The 15268-nt window shown below is 43.2% G+C and overlaps 1 protein-coding gene across 2 annotated transcripts; it reads right to left on the minus strand.

Moving 5' to 3' along the window:
- Window positions 1-518: 518 nt before the first annotated feature.
- LOC141744001 (killer cell lectin-like receptor subfamily B member 1B allele A) lies at window positions 519-14869 on the minus strand. 2 transcript variants are annotated; one of them, XM_074589141.1, is made up of 8 exons: window positions 14528-14869; window positions 13153-13221; window positions 10373-10462; window positions 5614-5679; window positions 4803-4856; window positions 4557-4699; window positions 3958-4067; window positions 519-3346 (listed from the first exon to the last, which is right to left on the minus strand). In XM_074589141.1, exons 1-8 carry the CDS (start codon window positions 14607-14609, stop codon window positions 3199-3201), a joined length of 762 nt encoding a protein of 253 aa, XP_074445242.1. In that variant the 5' UTR covers window positions 14610-14869; the 3' UTR covers window positions 519-3198. The 2 variants fall into 2 exon arrangements, with proteins under 2 accessions (XP_074445242.1, XP_074445252.1); XM_074589151.1 differs by lacking the exon at window positions 13153-13221 and having other exon boundaries at window positions 524-3346; window positions 14528-14609.
- Window positions 14870-15268: the final 399 nt, after the last annotated feature.

Here is a 15268-nt window from a genome sequence, read left to right on the forward strand (position 1 = left end):
CGACATCATGTTTCTATGTCAGCAGCATCACAGCTAAAAGTGGAGGGGACAACTCTTACCAACTAGAGAAGTGAGGCTGGAGGAACATCGTCCCAGTGACTGAGCAGAGTAAGCCAGTTAATCCACTAAAGACCACATTTTGCTTGAAACACAGTGGGCAATGGGTCTACGACAATAGGACGATTCCTGAGGAACACCTCTTGGAGGTGTCTCTCAGTCGCTGGTCCTTCTTGATAATGATCACCAATGGAGCCTGCCATGTGTCTAGGAGGTCAGCCTATTACGCTGAAACTCTCAGCCTGACCTATCCACGTGACTGTCAGCCTATTGCTCAATGGCATAAAGAATTAAAACCAGCCATGTAATTGTCTGCAGGCACCAACCACAGAAGTTGGGTCTGGGTTGGTTTGGGACTCCTGCTCCGTGGCATCAGGATGAGACCCTGCCCAAGCCAGAGTTAGTGTGCAATGTTCCACTTTTTTCCTTGCAGTGGGTGTGGCAAAAGATGATAAAAGAATCCCAAATGGCAAAGCTAAGGTTTATTTAAAAACTAAGACAACAAAATCAACAGAGCAATAACCCTTCCCAGACTGTATTTAGCACCCAACAAGCCCTTGACAACACGCCACCTCTCCTGTCCTGAGTGACACCGTAACAGATGGAGCCCAAGTTATGGGCTAATTAACTGAACAGACTTTAATGGATATTTGAGTGGATATTGGAATCAACATTTGAGGGGGATGGCCTGTAGACTTAGGGGAATGACAACTGTGTTTATATCAAAGGATGGGGTGGGTGTTGATGATGGCATATGAGCATGATGCAAATGATAGGGAATAAGGGGTGGAGATTGTACTGGGCATGGCTGGGAAGGAGTTAACTTTCTTCACAGCAGCCTGTACGGTGCAGTGTTTTGGATTTGTGGCTGAAACAGTTTTGATAACGCACTAATATTTGTCTTCTGCTGAACAGTGCTTCCACAGCATCAAGGCTTTCTTGTTTCCCTACTCTGCCCCCTGCCTCCGTCTGCCATGAGTAGGCAAGAAGGTGGGAGGAGAAACAGCCAGCACAGCTGACCCAAGTTGACCAAAGGTTTTTTTTCATACCATATCATGTCTTAGTCATCAATGAAAGAAGGTGGGGGGAGGTTGGCTTTCAAGGTGGCTGTCGCTCAGAGACTGACTGGGCATTAGTTTGCTTGCGGGAGGGAGGGAGTGACTGCTTTTGCATCCCTTGGTTTTTTCCTCTTACTTTCACCCATGAAACTGGCTTAATCTCAAGCCATGAGTTTTCTCACTTCTGCTTTTCTTATTCTCTTTGCTTCCTTGCTGCTCTGGAATTTCACTGGGACTGACCTGTAGGAGCTGTCTGCTATTGAGGTTGTGATTTTTAACAGAGACAACCTTTTACAGAGTAAGGTTTATACACACACACATTTGACTTTGTCCTGTCAATCATATCCACATGGCAATGAGCATGGTTGCACTTTTCTAGAGGACCCAAATTAGAAGTATGTGTTAACCTTCACTTGTGGCTGCAGGGAAGACCAGTGCATGGCAAGGCTTTGAAGTGTCTCCTTGAGCACAGGCAGGGCTGAGAATGTATGGGTGTATAGGCATGTGTCTGTGAGAGATAGGATCTGTTTGTGATCACCCCTATCACTGAGGTTGGACTCCTATCACCTAACAGGGGCTGCCTGAAACTTAGGCGTCTGGTATGAGCAAGTCACCCAGACTCCTAATGTGTGGAAATGCAGGCTCCTCTAGAGAGGGATTCATGCAGTCTCCGACACCCATCTGGGGAAAGAACCACGTAGGATTGTCCATTGTCTCACAGACACTATGTTTTCTTCTCGGTTGCAAAACTTGAATTTTGCAATGCAAGAGAAGGAAATGAGAACGAGGAATTCAAGGTGTGTTGTGAGTGTTTGTGTTGTAAATAAAAGGAATTAAACTTAATGCACTAAGAAACAATGAAAGATACAGTACAAATCAAATGATTGAAAAGAAAAATGGCACCCTACTCTTACATGGTATTATCCTTATGGTCAAAAGCAACTTGTAAATTTCAAGCAGGAATCCTGAACTATTATGAATCAGCTGTAAGAGTTGATATTGACATGCTGTAAGAGTTCTCTCTCTCTCAAGATGAAATGCAGTGAGAATCCTGAGTGTGGCTATCTGTAGGGTAAAGGTATTTGCCTATCAAAAATCTCTGCCACTGCAAATAGGGGGAGTGGTGATGAGTACTTCTGAGGACAGTTTTAGAGGAGATTTTTAAAATACCCTTGGATACAGCTTCTGTTCCTGCTCTTGAAGCTTCTTCTACATTTTCTCCTTTCTGACGCTCTCCATCAGTAATTTCTCAACGTACATCCTCATACAAAGCGGTTTGTTTCAGGATGAATTTCCTAAGAGCTTTATCTAGAATACAGTGAGACAGGAAGAAGCTGTTACAGAAAGAGTCATGCGTTGCTCTTCTGGTATCATTGAGCTTAATGACAAAAATCTTCATTGTCTGTGATAGATAGCTATAGAAAATTGTAATCTCTACATTTCACTGCCAACTCAGCGCAGTTTCACCTGCCACAGTCAGATCCATTTCCAAGGAACTTCCTAAACCACTAAGCAGTGATGCTATCCATGTTCTTATTAATCTGTAGGAATGTGCTTGTCTATAGGTACCTGTCCCTGTGGCTAATTTTCAGGTCTGGCATTGTCTCCTATCCCAGACTCCTGTCCTATATTGGAGTTGAGTATACTTTTGTCATCTAACAGGGTAGGAGAGCACCAGACAGTTCATTCACAGCATCCAGTTGAATTACAGCACAGCTGAAATTGCTGCTTTCAGGTTTTCAATTTGAAATAAGAAAGAGAGAAAGAAAGGAAAGTCAGAATCTTCATCCTTATTGGCTTGTGTCCGGGCTATTTTTGAAATGTCATTGAAAATGAATGATATTGCTTCTACTAGCCATGCTCTATGCTGTATAATGTGTGGAAATGCAGGCTCCTCTAGAGGGGGATTCATGCAGTCTCCGACACCCACCTGGGGAAAGAACATGCTAAGCTTGGCAAGGTGTCTAGAGGGAGCCTGTGAGACCCTTTGACTAGATTTTTAGACGGCTAAAGATAAAGGAGAGAAATCCCATCTGCCGTTCCTGCAGGAAGTTGGGGATGACCTGCCTGAACCCTATTGGGTTCAGTTCTCCTTCTGCTCTTCTAAAAGATTTGCAGCTTTCTCACACATATTTTGTGTTGTTGAGGATCCACCACAAGGTGCAGTTCCTACTTTTTCATGTCCAATGACAGTACAGAAATAGTCAGTAAAGTCTCCTTCTATATTAAACCTGAAAAGGGAGAGAAAGGCAGATTTAGTTGCCTTCCTAACTTATCTGGATGCAATGCAGTCACTATCACTTCCATGAAAGACACTGTGGCACCTGGCCTTGCTGCTAAATTATATTATTGTCATAATATGCGGGATTAGAAGCTGCCTTGTTGGAGTCTCCCTCCCATTCTTTAATTTTCTCCCCCTGACCCCAACAGAATTATATGGGCTAGGCTTTCCCTCCAGAGACCTTCCCCTTCTTTGGTAGCCTCCGTTCCGTGGTGCTGACATCACACTGTCTCTTGTCCCTCCATCCTATATCCTTTCTTTCCCCACTGAACTCCATCTAGTCAGATGCCTCCTTTCCCACCACAACTACAGCTGTGTCCTCTCTTGCCTTCCTGCTGTGACCTGCCTGTGGTCCCACTGGTGACTTGCAGGCTCCCTGGGATAGGGAGGACACAGGACAGCACAGGGATGTGCTGAAGCACCTGAATCTCAAGGAATCTGGTTGCTACAAATTGCAGGTCCTGATCTCTCTTGTACTCTCTGGTGTTGGTTCTTGATATTTATTTTTTTTCCTACTGTTTCCAGGTGTTACATGACAGTGACTTGCTGGAATAAGCTTACATGTCTGTGCTATGTTCCATGTTGTTAATCCACTTCCACTTCTTCTCGTTCTCAGAGTATGTGAGACCAAGTAAGTAGTAATTAGCTTTTGATCGTAACATAAGGTAATCCTAGAAAGGAAATGAACAATGGGAATACATTGAAATTACGTTTTCTTCACCAGAGGTACACAGAAAGCTTAGTGCAAAATCCCCAGCTTTCTGTGGAAAGTACAGTGTGCATCCAGCCACACCATCTCTTTCCACAGCTTCAGAGGCTAAAAGCAATGGATCTCACAAAGAAGTGTCTGTTCGACTTGCTTGGTCTTGGTTTGTGTGCTAAATCTCTTGAAAACATAAGTTAGCTGGGCAGACACTTTGCTCTTCCCATGGGAGCATGCTTGCAGAGAGAAGCTTCTGGATGGAGGACTTCAACCACCAAGATGCGTCTTACTGTGAAGGTGTTTGGTACCATCCAGAGGGGCCTGGTGTATAGGGGGCTAGCAGTAGATTATGGACCCGCAGAGACATCTAACATGAGAAGACACAAGTGTAACCCGTCAGCCCTTTGGCATACAGGTCAGGCAACCCTAGAAGCAGCCCCCTGAGTTCAGATCTCACCAGTTCATCCTTGGTGTCAATGACCACCAGGTCTGAATTCATGTCAGTACATTCTTTATGGGAGGCATTCCAGTCTTTGGTTTCCTGTGTTTGAAAGAAGTAGTAGCATTTTTCCCCATGTTTTTCCCAGTTTCGGGGGCAGCCTGCAGGAGGGGAGAAGAGGTGTGGAAAAATCCATGTTCACACAAACAAAAGGACGCCATTACAAAAGAAAGGTAAGAGAGGAAGTCACAGCCAGAAAAGTACCTGTGCGTTTCTGCTTGTCGTTTTCACCCGACCACTGGGGATGCGTGCCAGTCTCTGTAGAAAATACCAGTCCAAGAGTCACTAAGCATGAATCACAGAAGTGGAATCACAGATAACATTATCCAGTCTTTTAAATCCTTGCTCAGGAGATAAAGAGAAATGGTCAGAGCAAAAAGCAGTTTTCAGTTTGCAAACCTCTGATTTGCCTGCTGCAAAATATGGTAAAAGTGCTGCTACTGAATGAAAAAACATTTCTCTCCGTTGCCAGGGAGGGTACTGGAAGGAACAGAGAATGGGACCTGGGAAGCGAGGTAGGGACTGCGTGATACAGTTTTGTTGGTTTTCCAGCAGCTCGTAAACAGCAAAAGGGAATTGCACTTAGTTAAAAGGCTAAGAATGGAGGGGGTTTTGGAAAGCAGTGTATGTACTTTGATCCATCATGCTCACTACAGTGCTGTGATACCAAAGGGATTGTTATATTCATGTCTGTTCATATACCCATGGGCTCTTCTGCGCTAGCGTGAGAGAGTAATCAGTTGTTCCCTCTGAAACAGTAATGCAGTGCTGCCCAAGCACTACTTTTAAGGAAGGTGAAAATGCGAAATGTCTCTGGCCTTGAGAGCTCGTCCTGTGACTGTACGGGATAAGGTTATTTATTCCTGAGATGTCAGATTGTTTCTTTGTTTGTTTGTTTTTCTTCTGAACAAAATCTAGACACTCTCCCTTCCCCCCACACCCCACCCCCCTTCTCTTAAAAGGCAATCCATCAGGCTTCTGGACACTGTCTTTTGAATGACAGAGGATTACCGACCTCGTGCATCTTCAGAGTTGTTGGAGAACGCTTTTGAGTCAGCTGGGCTGCTTGCCGTCGAACGGTCTGGAAAGAAGAGTAGAATTTCTGCTTTGAATGTCTGACCATTTTGCCACACATGGTCATAGCTCTTCTGGACCTCTTTGACCCCCACCATCACCCCACACAGAATGCCTACTCCTCTCATTTTTGTCCCTCTATTGAAAAAACTCCAAAACTGTAGTACCATATGATTTGCTCCATAACCAGATTTGCAAAGAACCTAATGCTGGAACTTAACAAAAAAAAACCAGAATAGCAGTAAATGCACAGTATGTCCAGTATATGTAGAGGATTTGTATGGTATTTGTACAGTATGTACTCTATAATGTGGAGTATACAAGTAACTATAGCAATAAGAAATAAGAGCCATCTTTGAGAGATCAGTGCTCAAGCCAATCTGTTCTTGGTTAAGCATGCTGCCGCACAGCTTGGAGCTGCAGTCCCAGTCTGCTCCTACTCCAGACAGCTGGGATGAGATATTCAGGCAGAGCACAGCTGTGCCCCAGCTGGAAGCTGGTCTAACAGTGTTGCTTCCCCAGAGCAAAGTGAGACAATGGTGTTCATTCGAGGTTTTAAAGCAGATACCCAGGCTGAAATAGCCTTGATTTTCCTCTTTCTTCTGACACAGCGCTTGTGAGGGATTTGTGCTTCACAGGAGGCTTCTGACTCCCATAAAAAGGGAGCCTGGAGGGAGGCCTACAACTTCCTTTTTGTCATCTGATGACAAGCTAGACTGCATGAATTTATCACAGAGGAATAGGGAAAGAAAATTTTTGAGAGGGTGAAGAAAATAGCTGACGTCTCAGATGAACTAAACTTAGTTTACTGGAGAAGCTTATGTGATTTGTGTGTGTTTTTCCTATCTTCTCAGGGCTTTGGTTTTATCAGTTTAGAAACTGTTCACGGATCACTCACAGTTAGGCTAAAGGAGGATGATGTTGATCCAGATGGCTCTGTGTAGCAGTGAGGAGGAAGGGATGAATAATAAGAGTAAAGAAACATTAAACTAAAAGTTGTAGGGTTAGAATTCTTATACTTGAAACCAACTTAGATAAATTCCTTGTAAAGCAGAATATATAAGTTCTGAGAAAGAACTTATATATATAAGTTCTTATATATATATATATAAAAGATCTGAGAAAGTTGTACCAGAACAGCACGGAGCATGAAAGAACTGACATCTCTGCAGACTTCATACCAGAGGCAAACGGTAAAAGAAACAGAATATGAAAGGAAGAACTTTGCTTACAAGCAGTAAGCTCAAAAATAAGATGAGGGAAAAGAAGTGGAGTGGCAGTTAAATTGGATGACACCTCGTCTCTTCTGGACATTGCAAGTTGGTAGTGAAAGGATGACGTACTAGCCCAGAGCATCCAAACTGCAATTGTCAACAAGGAAGGTGACAATCCTGAGCTCTTATGTGGGGTAGCACCACTTGCCTTGTACCTATGCATCCTTACAGATGCAAGACCCTATAGGGCAGTAGGAACGATACTTTGGAAGGGGCTCATCCCACCAGAGTGTAGCCATAACTGTGCTGACACAAAGTGACTATTGAGTTTGAAAGATGAGCACCTCTGCTACAGAGAATCCTTTTTTTGCCTTGTACCCACCTCTGGCAAAAAAAAAGAATTGTTATTTTAACATAAATGTAGCTCCATGATCTTGCCAGGCTCAGAGGTGAAACTGACCAGCCTGTATTTCACCGGCTCTTCCCTTTTTCAGTTTTTGAAAATGAATGTTATATTTCCCCTTTCCAGTCAGCAGGAACTTTACCGGACTGCCACAGCTTCTCAAGTATGATGGATGATGGCTTAGCAAGTTCATCCACCTGTTTCCTCGGCACCTGCAGATGCATCTCTTCCAGTCCCATGGATTTGTGCACCTTGAGGTTCCTCAGATGGTCTCAAGCTTCATCATCTTCTACGGTGGCCAGTACCTCGTTCTCCCTGTCCTTGCCTTTGCCTTCTGTGACTTGGATGTTGTGGATAGACCACTTACCAGTGAAGACTGAGGCAAAAAGTCATTGAGTACCTCAGCCTTCTCCATTTTCCTGGGTAACCAGGTCTCCTGTTTCTTTCTGGAGAGGGCCCACGTTGTCCCTTGTCTTCCTTTCATCACTGATGTACCTGTAGAAGCTTTTCTTGTTGCCCTTGACGTCCCTGGCCAGATTTACTTCTGTCAGGGCTTTAGACTTCCTCTTTGTTGGGGTGTATTGCTCCTGAGATTGGAGGAGCTGATCCCTGAATATTAACCAGCTTTCCTGGGCCCCTCTTCCCTCTGGGTCTTCTTCCCATGCCAATCATGTACCTGAAGAGGCCTCTGTCCTTCCTAAAGAGCCTGTATCCTTCCATTCCAACACTCCAGTCACAGGAGCCATCCCACCACATCTCCGTGATGCCAGTAAGATCATAGCCCTGCAGGTGTGTGCACGTCTCTGTCTCCTCCTGATTATTCTCCATGCTACGGGCATTTGCATAGAGGCAGGACCATTTCATTTCAGAAGATGAAGAAGCTGGGTTTTGCATATAGCCTGAGCCTGTGGGTGGAAGCTTGAAGTACTGCTCATAAAGGTACCCTGAAGTCCTTAGTGTATAATAGTACCAAATACCGGTACTAAAACTACCTCACGTAATTCTAAAGCATGTATTTCTGTGAAAAATTAGAAATGAACGCATTGTGTGAATGCATTACAAAAATGAACAGCACCCTCCTGATTCTCCTACTGGATGGAAATCAATTTACAGCACGGAAATGGTGGCTCAAGATTTCCTCCTGGAATATTGCCACCTTGAACTCTGATATCCGCCTGAGAGATTCAGAGAGCAGCACTAGTGAAAACGGCTGAAAGGCACCAAAACCTAACAAAGCAAGAATTCTTTTGTAATTGGAGCAACTTAGCACTGAATTTTATGGTGCTTTAGTCATATGCTAACTGGGAACACCAAGGTTTTCTTTGCCTTTCACTGAATCCCTAGAGCAAGAAGAGAAAATGAAACAGAAAAATCAGTTTGAAATGGTATGTTTTTCATGCATGCATTAGTATGCATTTATCTTGAGGCTGGATATCAGCTCCCGGTTTCAGAAAAGAGCACAATTTAATGCATAGGAAGGAGCATTTGAAACAAAGTCAGACTTGCCTGTTCTTGAAAGACCAGCTCAAGAACTGCAGGGACATTTTTTTACTTACTAGAAGATACATTTTCTCACAAGGAAACAGAAAATAGTATCAATGTACTATAAAAATCTTAAAAATTTCTGGTTGGGTTCCACTGGGTACAATTGTTGTCATTTTTGTGAACGCAAGTGGAAAATGCCTTCTGGCCTGCAGAGCTCTTGTATGATGGAGCAATATCAAGAGGTGACAGTTTAGCTCATTTAAGGAAGCTGTTTGTCAGCAGTGGTATCTTTGGCAAAACAAAACCACACGGAAAACTCATATAAAATTAAAACCTAGAAATCAAACAGTAAAAATGGCAACAGTTAACATCTGGAGTACAAGTGAAAACTGTATGCTATTGACATTCAAAATTAATTTGATCTAGATCTCAATTTTCTTAGGAGCATTTTTTCGGTTCACTGAGGCAGTACTGAAACCAACAAAGTACCTGTAACTGAAGCAGCCCTGAATCAAAGTCTGATGACTCCTCATTCAACTCCGGATTTAAAGCTCTATTAAACGCTGGTAATTTCACCTTGTTATGTTGTGCTGGCTTAGGTTTTGGGGTTTTTTTCAATTTTTCCCTTCCTGCCGTGTTTTACATTTATAAAGGCCAGAGCACCATCAGGCATCTGTTCTTTATCCTCTGCCCTGAGAAAGAAAAAAACACTGACTTCCCCCAACCATGGAATTTTTTAAGTTCCATGGATCAAAGGTTTCAGCATGTCCTCACAAAGAGTTTCTCCGTGTGCATCTCTGAGTAGGTGGCAACCTCTGGGACTTGGTGCGATTGATAGTGGAAGCCTCCTAAGCTTGCTGAGCTATTAAAGGACGAAAAGAAACATGCAACCACGCATGAATTTTAAAAATGATTCCTTGAAAATATTCAAAGGAAAGCACCACATGGCTCTCGGAAAATTTGTTGTTTCTTTTTTTTTTTTCCCCAATGGTTATCTCCATTTGTTTGAGCTTTCTTGCTAAAGAAAACTTTATATCTTTTTATGTAGTTGAAAGATTCTTATGGACTCAGTGATATACATGGAGAGAGACCTACTACTCGGCTTTTATTTGAGTAAAGTGCAAACAACTTCCTTTAAGTTGTGACTTAGCTACCTCTACCTCTTTGCTAAGCCACCTCTTAGCTACTTGAGCTTTTATTAATATTTGGTGAAAGATTTTTGGTGTTATGGATATCTTGGTGACATGATAGAAGATCATGGCTTTGAAATATTTTCATGGATAGCAAACATAATACTCATAGGCATTGTCTAATCTTGACTTGTTTCTTCAAAACATTTGTATAATAAATTACTTACTGTTTGAACATTGTCATTTTTTTAATTGGGCTTGGGCTTTTTTTCTTTTGGAATTTTAAACTTTCAAGCCACTCGACTCTTACAGGTTTCCTCTTACAGCCACAGCTGGCTAAAAACTCCTGTCCCTTGCCTTCAAACCAGCCTTCTGCTGCTACTGGTTTTGGATGTCATGATTTAGATGTCAGTGCGTGGGGGAGAGTCACAAACTAATTACAGTTATTACATTTTTAGCAGGACTTACACATGAGTATCAGACACACTGCCATGATGAGTAGGAGAATTATCACAGCAACAAATACAGCGACACGTGTTCTGGAGGAACAGCTTTTACCTACAGACAGACAGAAAAAATCAAGATTAGGGCAACAACTGGAAAAGGAACCCTTCATCTTCATTCACAGATGCCCTTTTCAGGCTCACACTGAGATTACTCTTTCAAGTTAAGCAAAGCCCTTCGGTGCTGTCCCTTCAGATGTTTGTTCTTGTGGTAGATATGCTGTGCACACACGGTTTTTTCCATCACAGATATTCACCATGAACCCTTCTGCCATTGCCTGGAATACTTTAGTAAATTCCACTGCACTTATTACTGGAGTAACATGCTCACTGGGATCCTTATCTCCCCTTCCAAAATTGTATGAAAGCAAAACCCAATCAACCTACCCGATAAAGGTCCTGGCTGGTTATACTTCTCAACAAAGCAGATTTTTCAGAGGAGCTGAACTGTCTCCTCTTTCTGTTTTGACTGTTCTTTATGGACTTTTGTTCAGGGGATCCTTGCAATATTCATTAGTCTGCCAACTCAGTGGGTAGCGGCCGGGTGCTATAGAGCACAAGCAGTCCCAAGAGGGGACAAACAGTGTGTTCGGTGGCTGACCGGACTCATCAGACACTGAATTAAAAGGTCAAGGAGAACTTTCCATCTCTTCCTGCTTCACGTATCGGCCAGAGTATTTACTTACCCTGTCTGCTGTCTTTGAAGTTTATGGTGCATTGCGGTTGGAATTACTGAAATGCCAAGAAGCTGTCACACCTAGTGTACTATTGAACTAGACTGATTTTAAACCAGATGAAGGCACTGAAGATGAACTCTGTGCTGTCAGGTTTTCTGCCTGAGGAGGTTTGGTCAGGAAACGGTTGCACCCCGAAAACATGTTGATGGCACTAACCAACAAATCCATTGGAAAGGTGCAAACCGTCTACCGAGACCCTAGTCCACGTGATTACCAACGAGACCGGGAAGGGTGGAGAGAAATTTCAGTGGCAAAATGGAATCATCTAGGAAGGAAGTTGGTGACCGGGAATCCTAAGGTGGCAAATCTGAAATGGTCCCAGTGCCCTGTGCAGGGCTGGAGGGAGAAATGAAAAGGCAGCATTTTAGCCCCTGTCTGAGAAGATGGGGTATGGATCTAGAATTCTGGTTCTTGAGGAATTTGGGACACATCTGGTGCAGTGTGTCCAACCACTCTGGAGGAACAGATTTCATTTTGACTGTAAGGGAGTCAAGATGATGGACATGACTTCTAGAAGGTTTTACGTAACTTTTGACAGTAGTAATAACCAGCTGGTAAGGGCTGATGGTTGTAAGTAACTCTTGAAATGAAGAAAGGGAAGCTGATAGAGGCTAAAGAGCAGTTTAGGGTGATATTGCCATTACATGTGACTTCAAAACCACTGTGTCCTCAGGAGAAGGAAAGGTCAGAGTGTAGAAACAGTCAAGCAGAAGATGGAAAACTGACTCTCATTTAAATAAAGCCTTAAGAAGCACATAACAGCTATAGAACACCTCATTGTACACATATCCTAGAGGTCTGAAAAATGAGATGGGAAAACCTGGAATGTCCCATCCTAGTCTAAAATAGTCAGATGTCAGGTACCTGAAAATGGGTGGCTTCTGCCATCTGGGATACCCCCAGGTATCAGGTAACTGCACAGACCTGGAAGTTGTTACACAGGACCTCCAAGAATCTGTGGCCTTCCCAATTTGCATACTGAAGCCAGACTGAACGTCCTGATGCTTCCCAGATGGCTCTGGACACCTGTGGTTGGGTAAGTGAACAGCATCCCAGTATGCTATGTGTGTGAGGAAGTGGTTAAAAGGAAGAGAGGCATCATAGTACTAGAACAAATAAGGAAAAATAGAGCACTAACAGGTAAAAGAGGGGAACTACAGGCAGGAGAGGGCGCTTATTAAAAAGAAGCTAAAAAGGGCTGCTATGAGAGAATGAAATCCTTACAGGCAGACCATATATTATTGAAGGACAACAAGACATATGGCCCAAATAAAAAAATGGACATACCAACAACTTCCAAGAGTTGTTTCACACCAGGTGTGAGACAGCTGGATTACTAATGCTGTTTTGTAATCCTACTCTTAAAGATATCTTTGCATTCGGGGACTAGAAGGTAACAGATCTAGTGGCAATTAAAAATAAAAAAATAAAAAAGTTCTAGAGGAGGTCTGTGAACTTCAAGTCTTCTGTCCTGACCACACAGTCACAGTCCTTTAGGTTGGAAATGACCTTTCCAGATCACCAAGTCCAACTTCCTTGCTCAAGCAGCATCAGCTAGAGCAGGTTGTCCTGGACCACATACACTCAGGGTTTGAATATCTCCTAGGATGAGGACTCTACAACCTCAGCTTTAGAAATTATTCAGAAGGAAAATGAACAAAAATCAGGGATGTTTTGTCAGCTGCATGGTTTTATAAATCCATGATTCGCCTCTGCCTTCAATGGTGCATGCAGGTCTACTACTCCTATTTCAAAAAGCATATAGAAAAAAGTTCAGAGAGGGGAAGCAGTAAATGGTGGTGTAGACTAGGCTCCTGCAGTATGGAAAAGAGTTGACAAGAAGAAGCTATGTCAGTGTTATATAAAACCCTGAGTGTCATGGTGATAACTGTATCTTCCTGTCTCACATAACAGCTTTATATCACTACATTTTTCGAAAATATGGAACAGCCTCCTCTCCTCTAATTCTTTAAATTCATAGCAGTTTAGCAGACAGCTAAATACTCACCAGACGATGTGTAGCTAGCAGGAACTTTTGTATCTAGGGATTGCACTTTCACTTCTGCATATGTAGAACCTAAAACCAGGCAAAAATAACAGAGAGCAGAGGAAGTTGAGAAACAACTTAAATGGAACAAAAATGAATGAAATGATGAGAAATGATAAACACATGACAGCAACTGATTTATAGGACTGTGTTTAACTATGCCCGAATAATATTTTTGTCCATTGCAGTCACACCTTGCTACAGGACTTGCTCCAGGCAGATAATAACAGAGGAGACACGGGCACATGCACACGCATTTTAAATCTAAACAGAAGTGGAGAAAACTGTCTAAGGTTGTCTGCTTACCTTATTCAATTCACATCCACACGAGTGCTGTGAATGACTACAACGTCAAAGCAAATCTGAAAACTGCAGATCATGCTAAACTTGAAGGGGGTAACTAGTCGATGAGGAGATGGTGAAAAAAGTGAAAACTATTCTAACATCTGCAGATAATAAATGCAAATGAGTATGGAAGAAAGCATGCGGGGAAGGAAGGAAGGTAGGGCAGGACAGATAAAAAGTGAGCAGAAAGAAATATGATGTTGCAATTTTATGAACCATTCAAAGTCATCCTGATGTACAGCACTGAGCCTGTTTGTTTCTATCACCTACAGAGTTAACGTCTTCTGTGAGTTTAAGTGCCGCCTTCTGGCTTATGAAATTAATTTCATTCCTCTGTGAATACTCATTTGATCCAGGGAATCCACTATCAAACAGAAAATAGCAAACTGCAGGAAAAAGAAAAGAACACAGAAGCCAATGTTTGAACTCTTTTTTTGTAAGAAATGTGTAATCCCTGGGAAATAGTATGCATAAATAAAATGAACACATGGAAGAAAGGAGTCGATGGGGGTTTTCCAGAAAGGCATAAGCAGAGAAACTTAAAAGTGCTGTAGATAATTAGGAGATAAGGAAGCTACTACCATCTGCAGAGGCTGCAAACCTACAAGATAAGAACAGTTAACGGCCTGCCCAGAGGCAGACAAAGAATCTAATGAGGAATAAGAAGACCCCAGACCATAAATTACCATTGGACCAAGGGGTGCACGCAAGTCACGTGAAGAGTGCGTGAAGGACAGATGCATAGAGAGATTGTAAGGGTGTAATTGCTCAGGAATGTCTTTGTTCTGGGGCCCTCTCCGCAGGCACCCAGCTCGAGCGGTCCTTGCTGCTGTACTACTCAAATAAAATCTCTGGGGGAGGGAATTATTGCCTGAGACTCTGCTATGGGAAACCTAGCGTGGAGAAACTTTAACACACGACACTCACTCAAAAGATGTGGGAGGGAGGCTGAAGAGCACAAAGAAAGCTCAGTGCAGACTGAGCGACCTACCTTGGACATCAGTGACCTTCTGCAGCCTGGGCCTGGTTGATTCAGTCAAGTTCAAGTCAGCATAAATGAGATTTTCTGACATTCTTGCTCCCCCTTCTTGTTTCCTCTCGCTGCTGTTTTTAAAATGGTACTCCGGACTGATAACAACTCATAGCTCCCGCCCCTCTCTAACCTTCAGGAGGAAGTTCTTTGCTCTTTCTTTCATTCGGAAACTCGCACTGAGAAGGGGAACCTACTTCTAATTGATCTTTTGATAGTAGCATGTTAAATGTAAGGTGGTGACCTTGATGTGGTCACCTTCGTCGGGAAGTGGTTCTGGCATTAGTAGTACTTTGAGTTTCCAAATCTTGACACCCAGCCCCGCCCTTCCTCCCTTTGTATTTGGAAAGGACTAGTTTTTTTACATGAAGTGTAAAGGGGAAGAAACATAGAGAGCTTCAGAAGTCAGCACCAGGAAGCAGAGTGAAGCTCTCAGGGTGGACCCATGGCACGTCTTCGGGAGGGCCCTGCGGAGTCCAGAGGCAGCGCTCTCAAAAGCAGACATCTGAAAGCAGGACACATTTGCCCCAATCCATAGAGAAAGGTACGGAATGCTGCTGAAACAGGACCCTGCCGCTCTTTGGGGCTCTGTTATGTGCCTGTAGCTCTTCTAAAGCCGAACTGAGCTGGCGTGTTGAGTCCTGAGGAATGTGGGTTTTGTGCGGCTCAGAAACATGCTCTTCCCCTCGGTAGGTAACTTCT

Source organism: Larus michahellis, chromosome 1 (assembly GCF_964199755.1).
Source record: "Larus michahellis chromosome 1, bLarMic1.1, whole genome shotgun sequence".
In the NCBI taxonomy this organism is placed as follows: domain Eukaryota; kingdom Metazoa; phylum Chordata; class Aves; order Charadriiformes; family Laridae; genus Larus; species Larus michahellis.

Excerpts from the sequence above, each read along its gene's own strand:
- LOC141744001 (XM_074589141.1), bottom strand. The coding sequence starts at position 14,609 with ATGTCAGAAAATCTCATTTATGCTGACTTGAACTTGACTGAATCAACC. Across the intron at positions 10,463-13,152 it reads TGCTAGCTACACATCGTCTG|GTAAAAGCTGTTCCTCCAGA; the intron begins GTGAGTATTTAG and ends GTCTGTCTGTAG. Across the intron at positions 4,857-5,613 it reads CAACTCTGAAGATGCACGAG|AGACTGGCACGCATCCCCAG; the intron begins GTCGGTAATCCT and ends TATTTTCTACAG.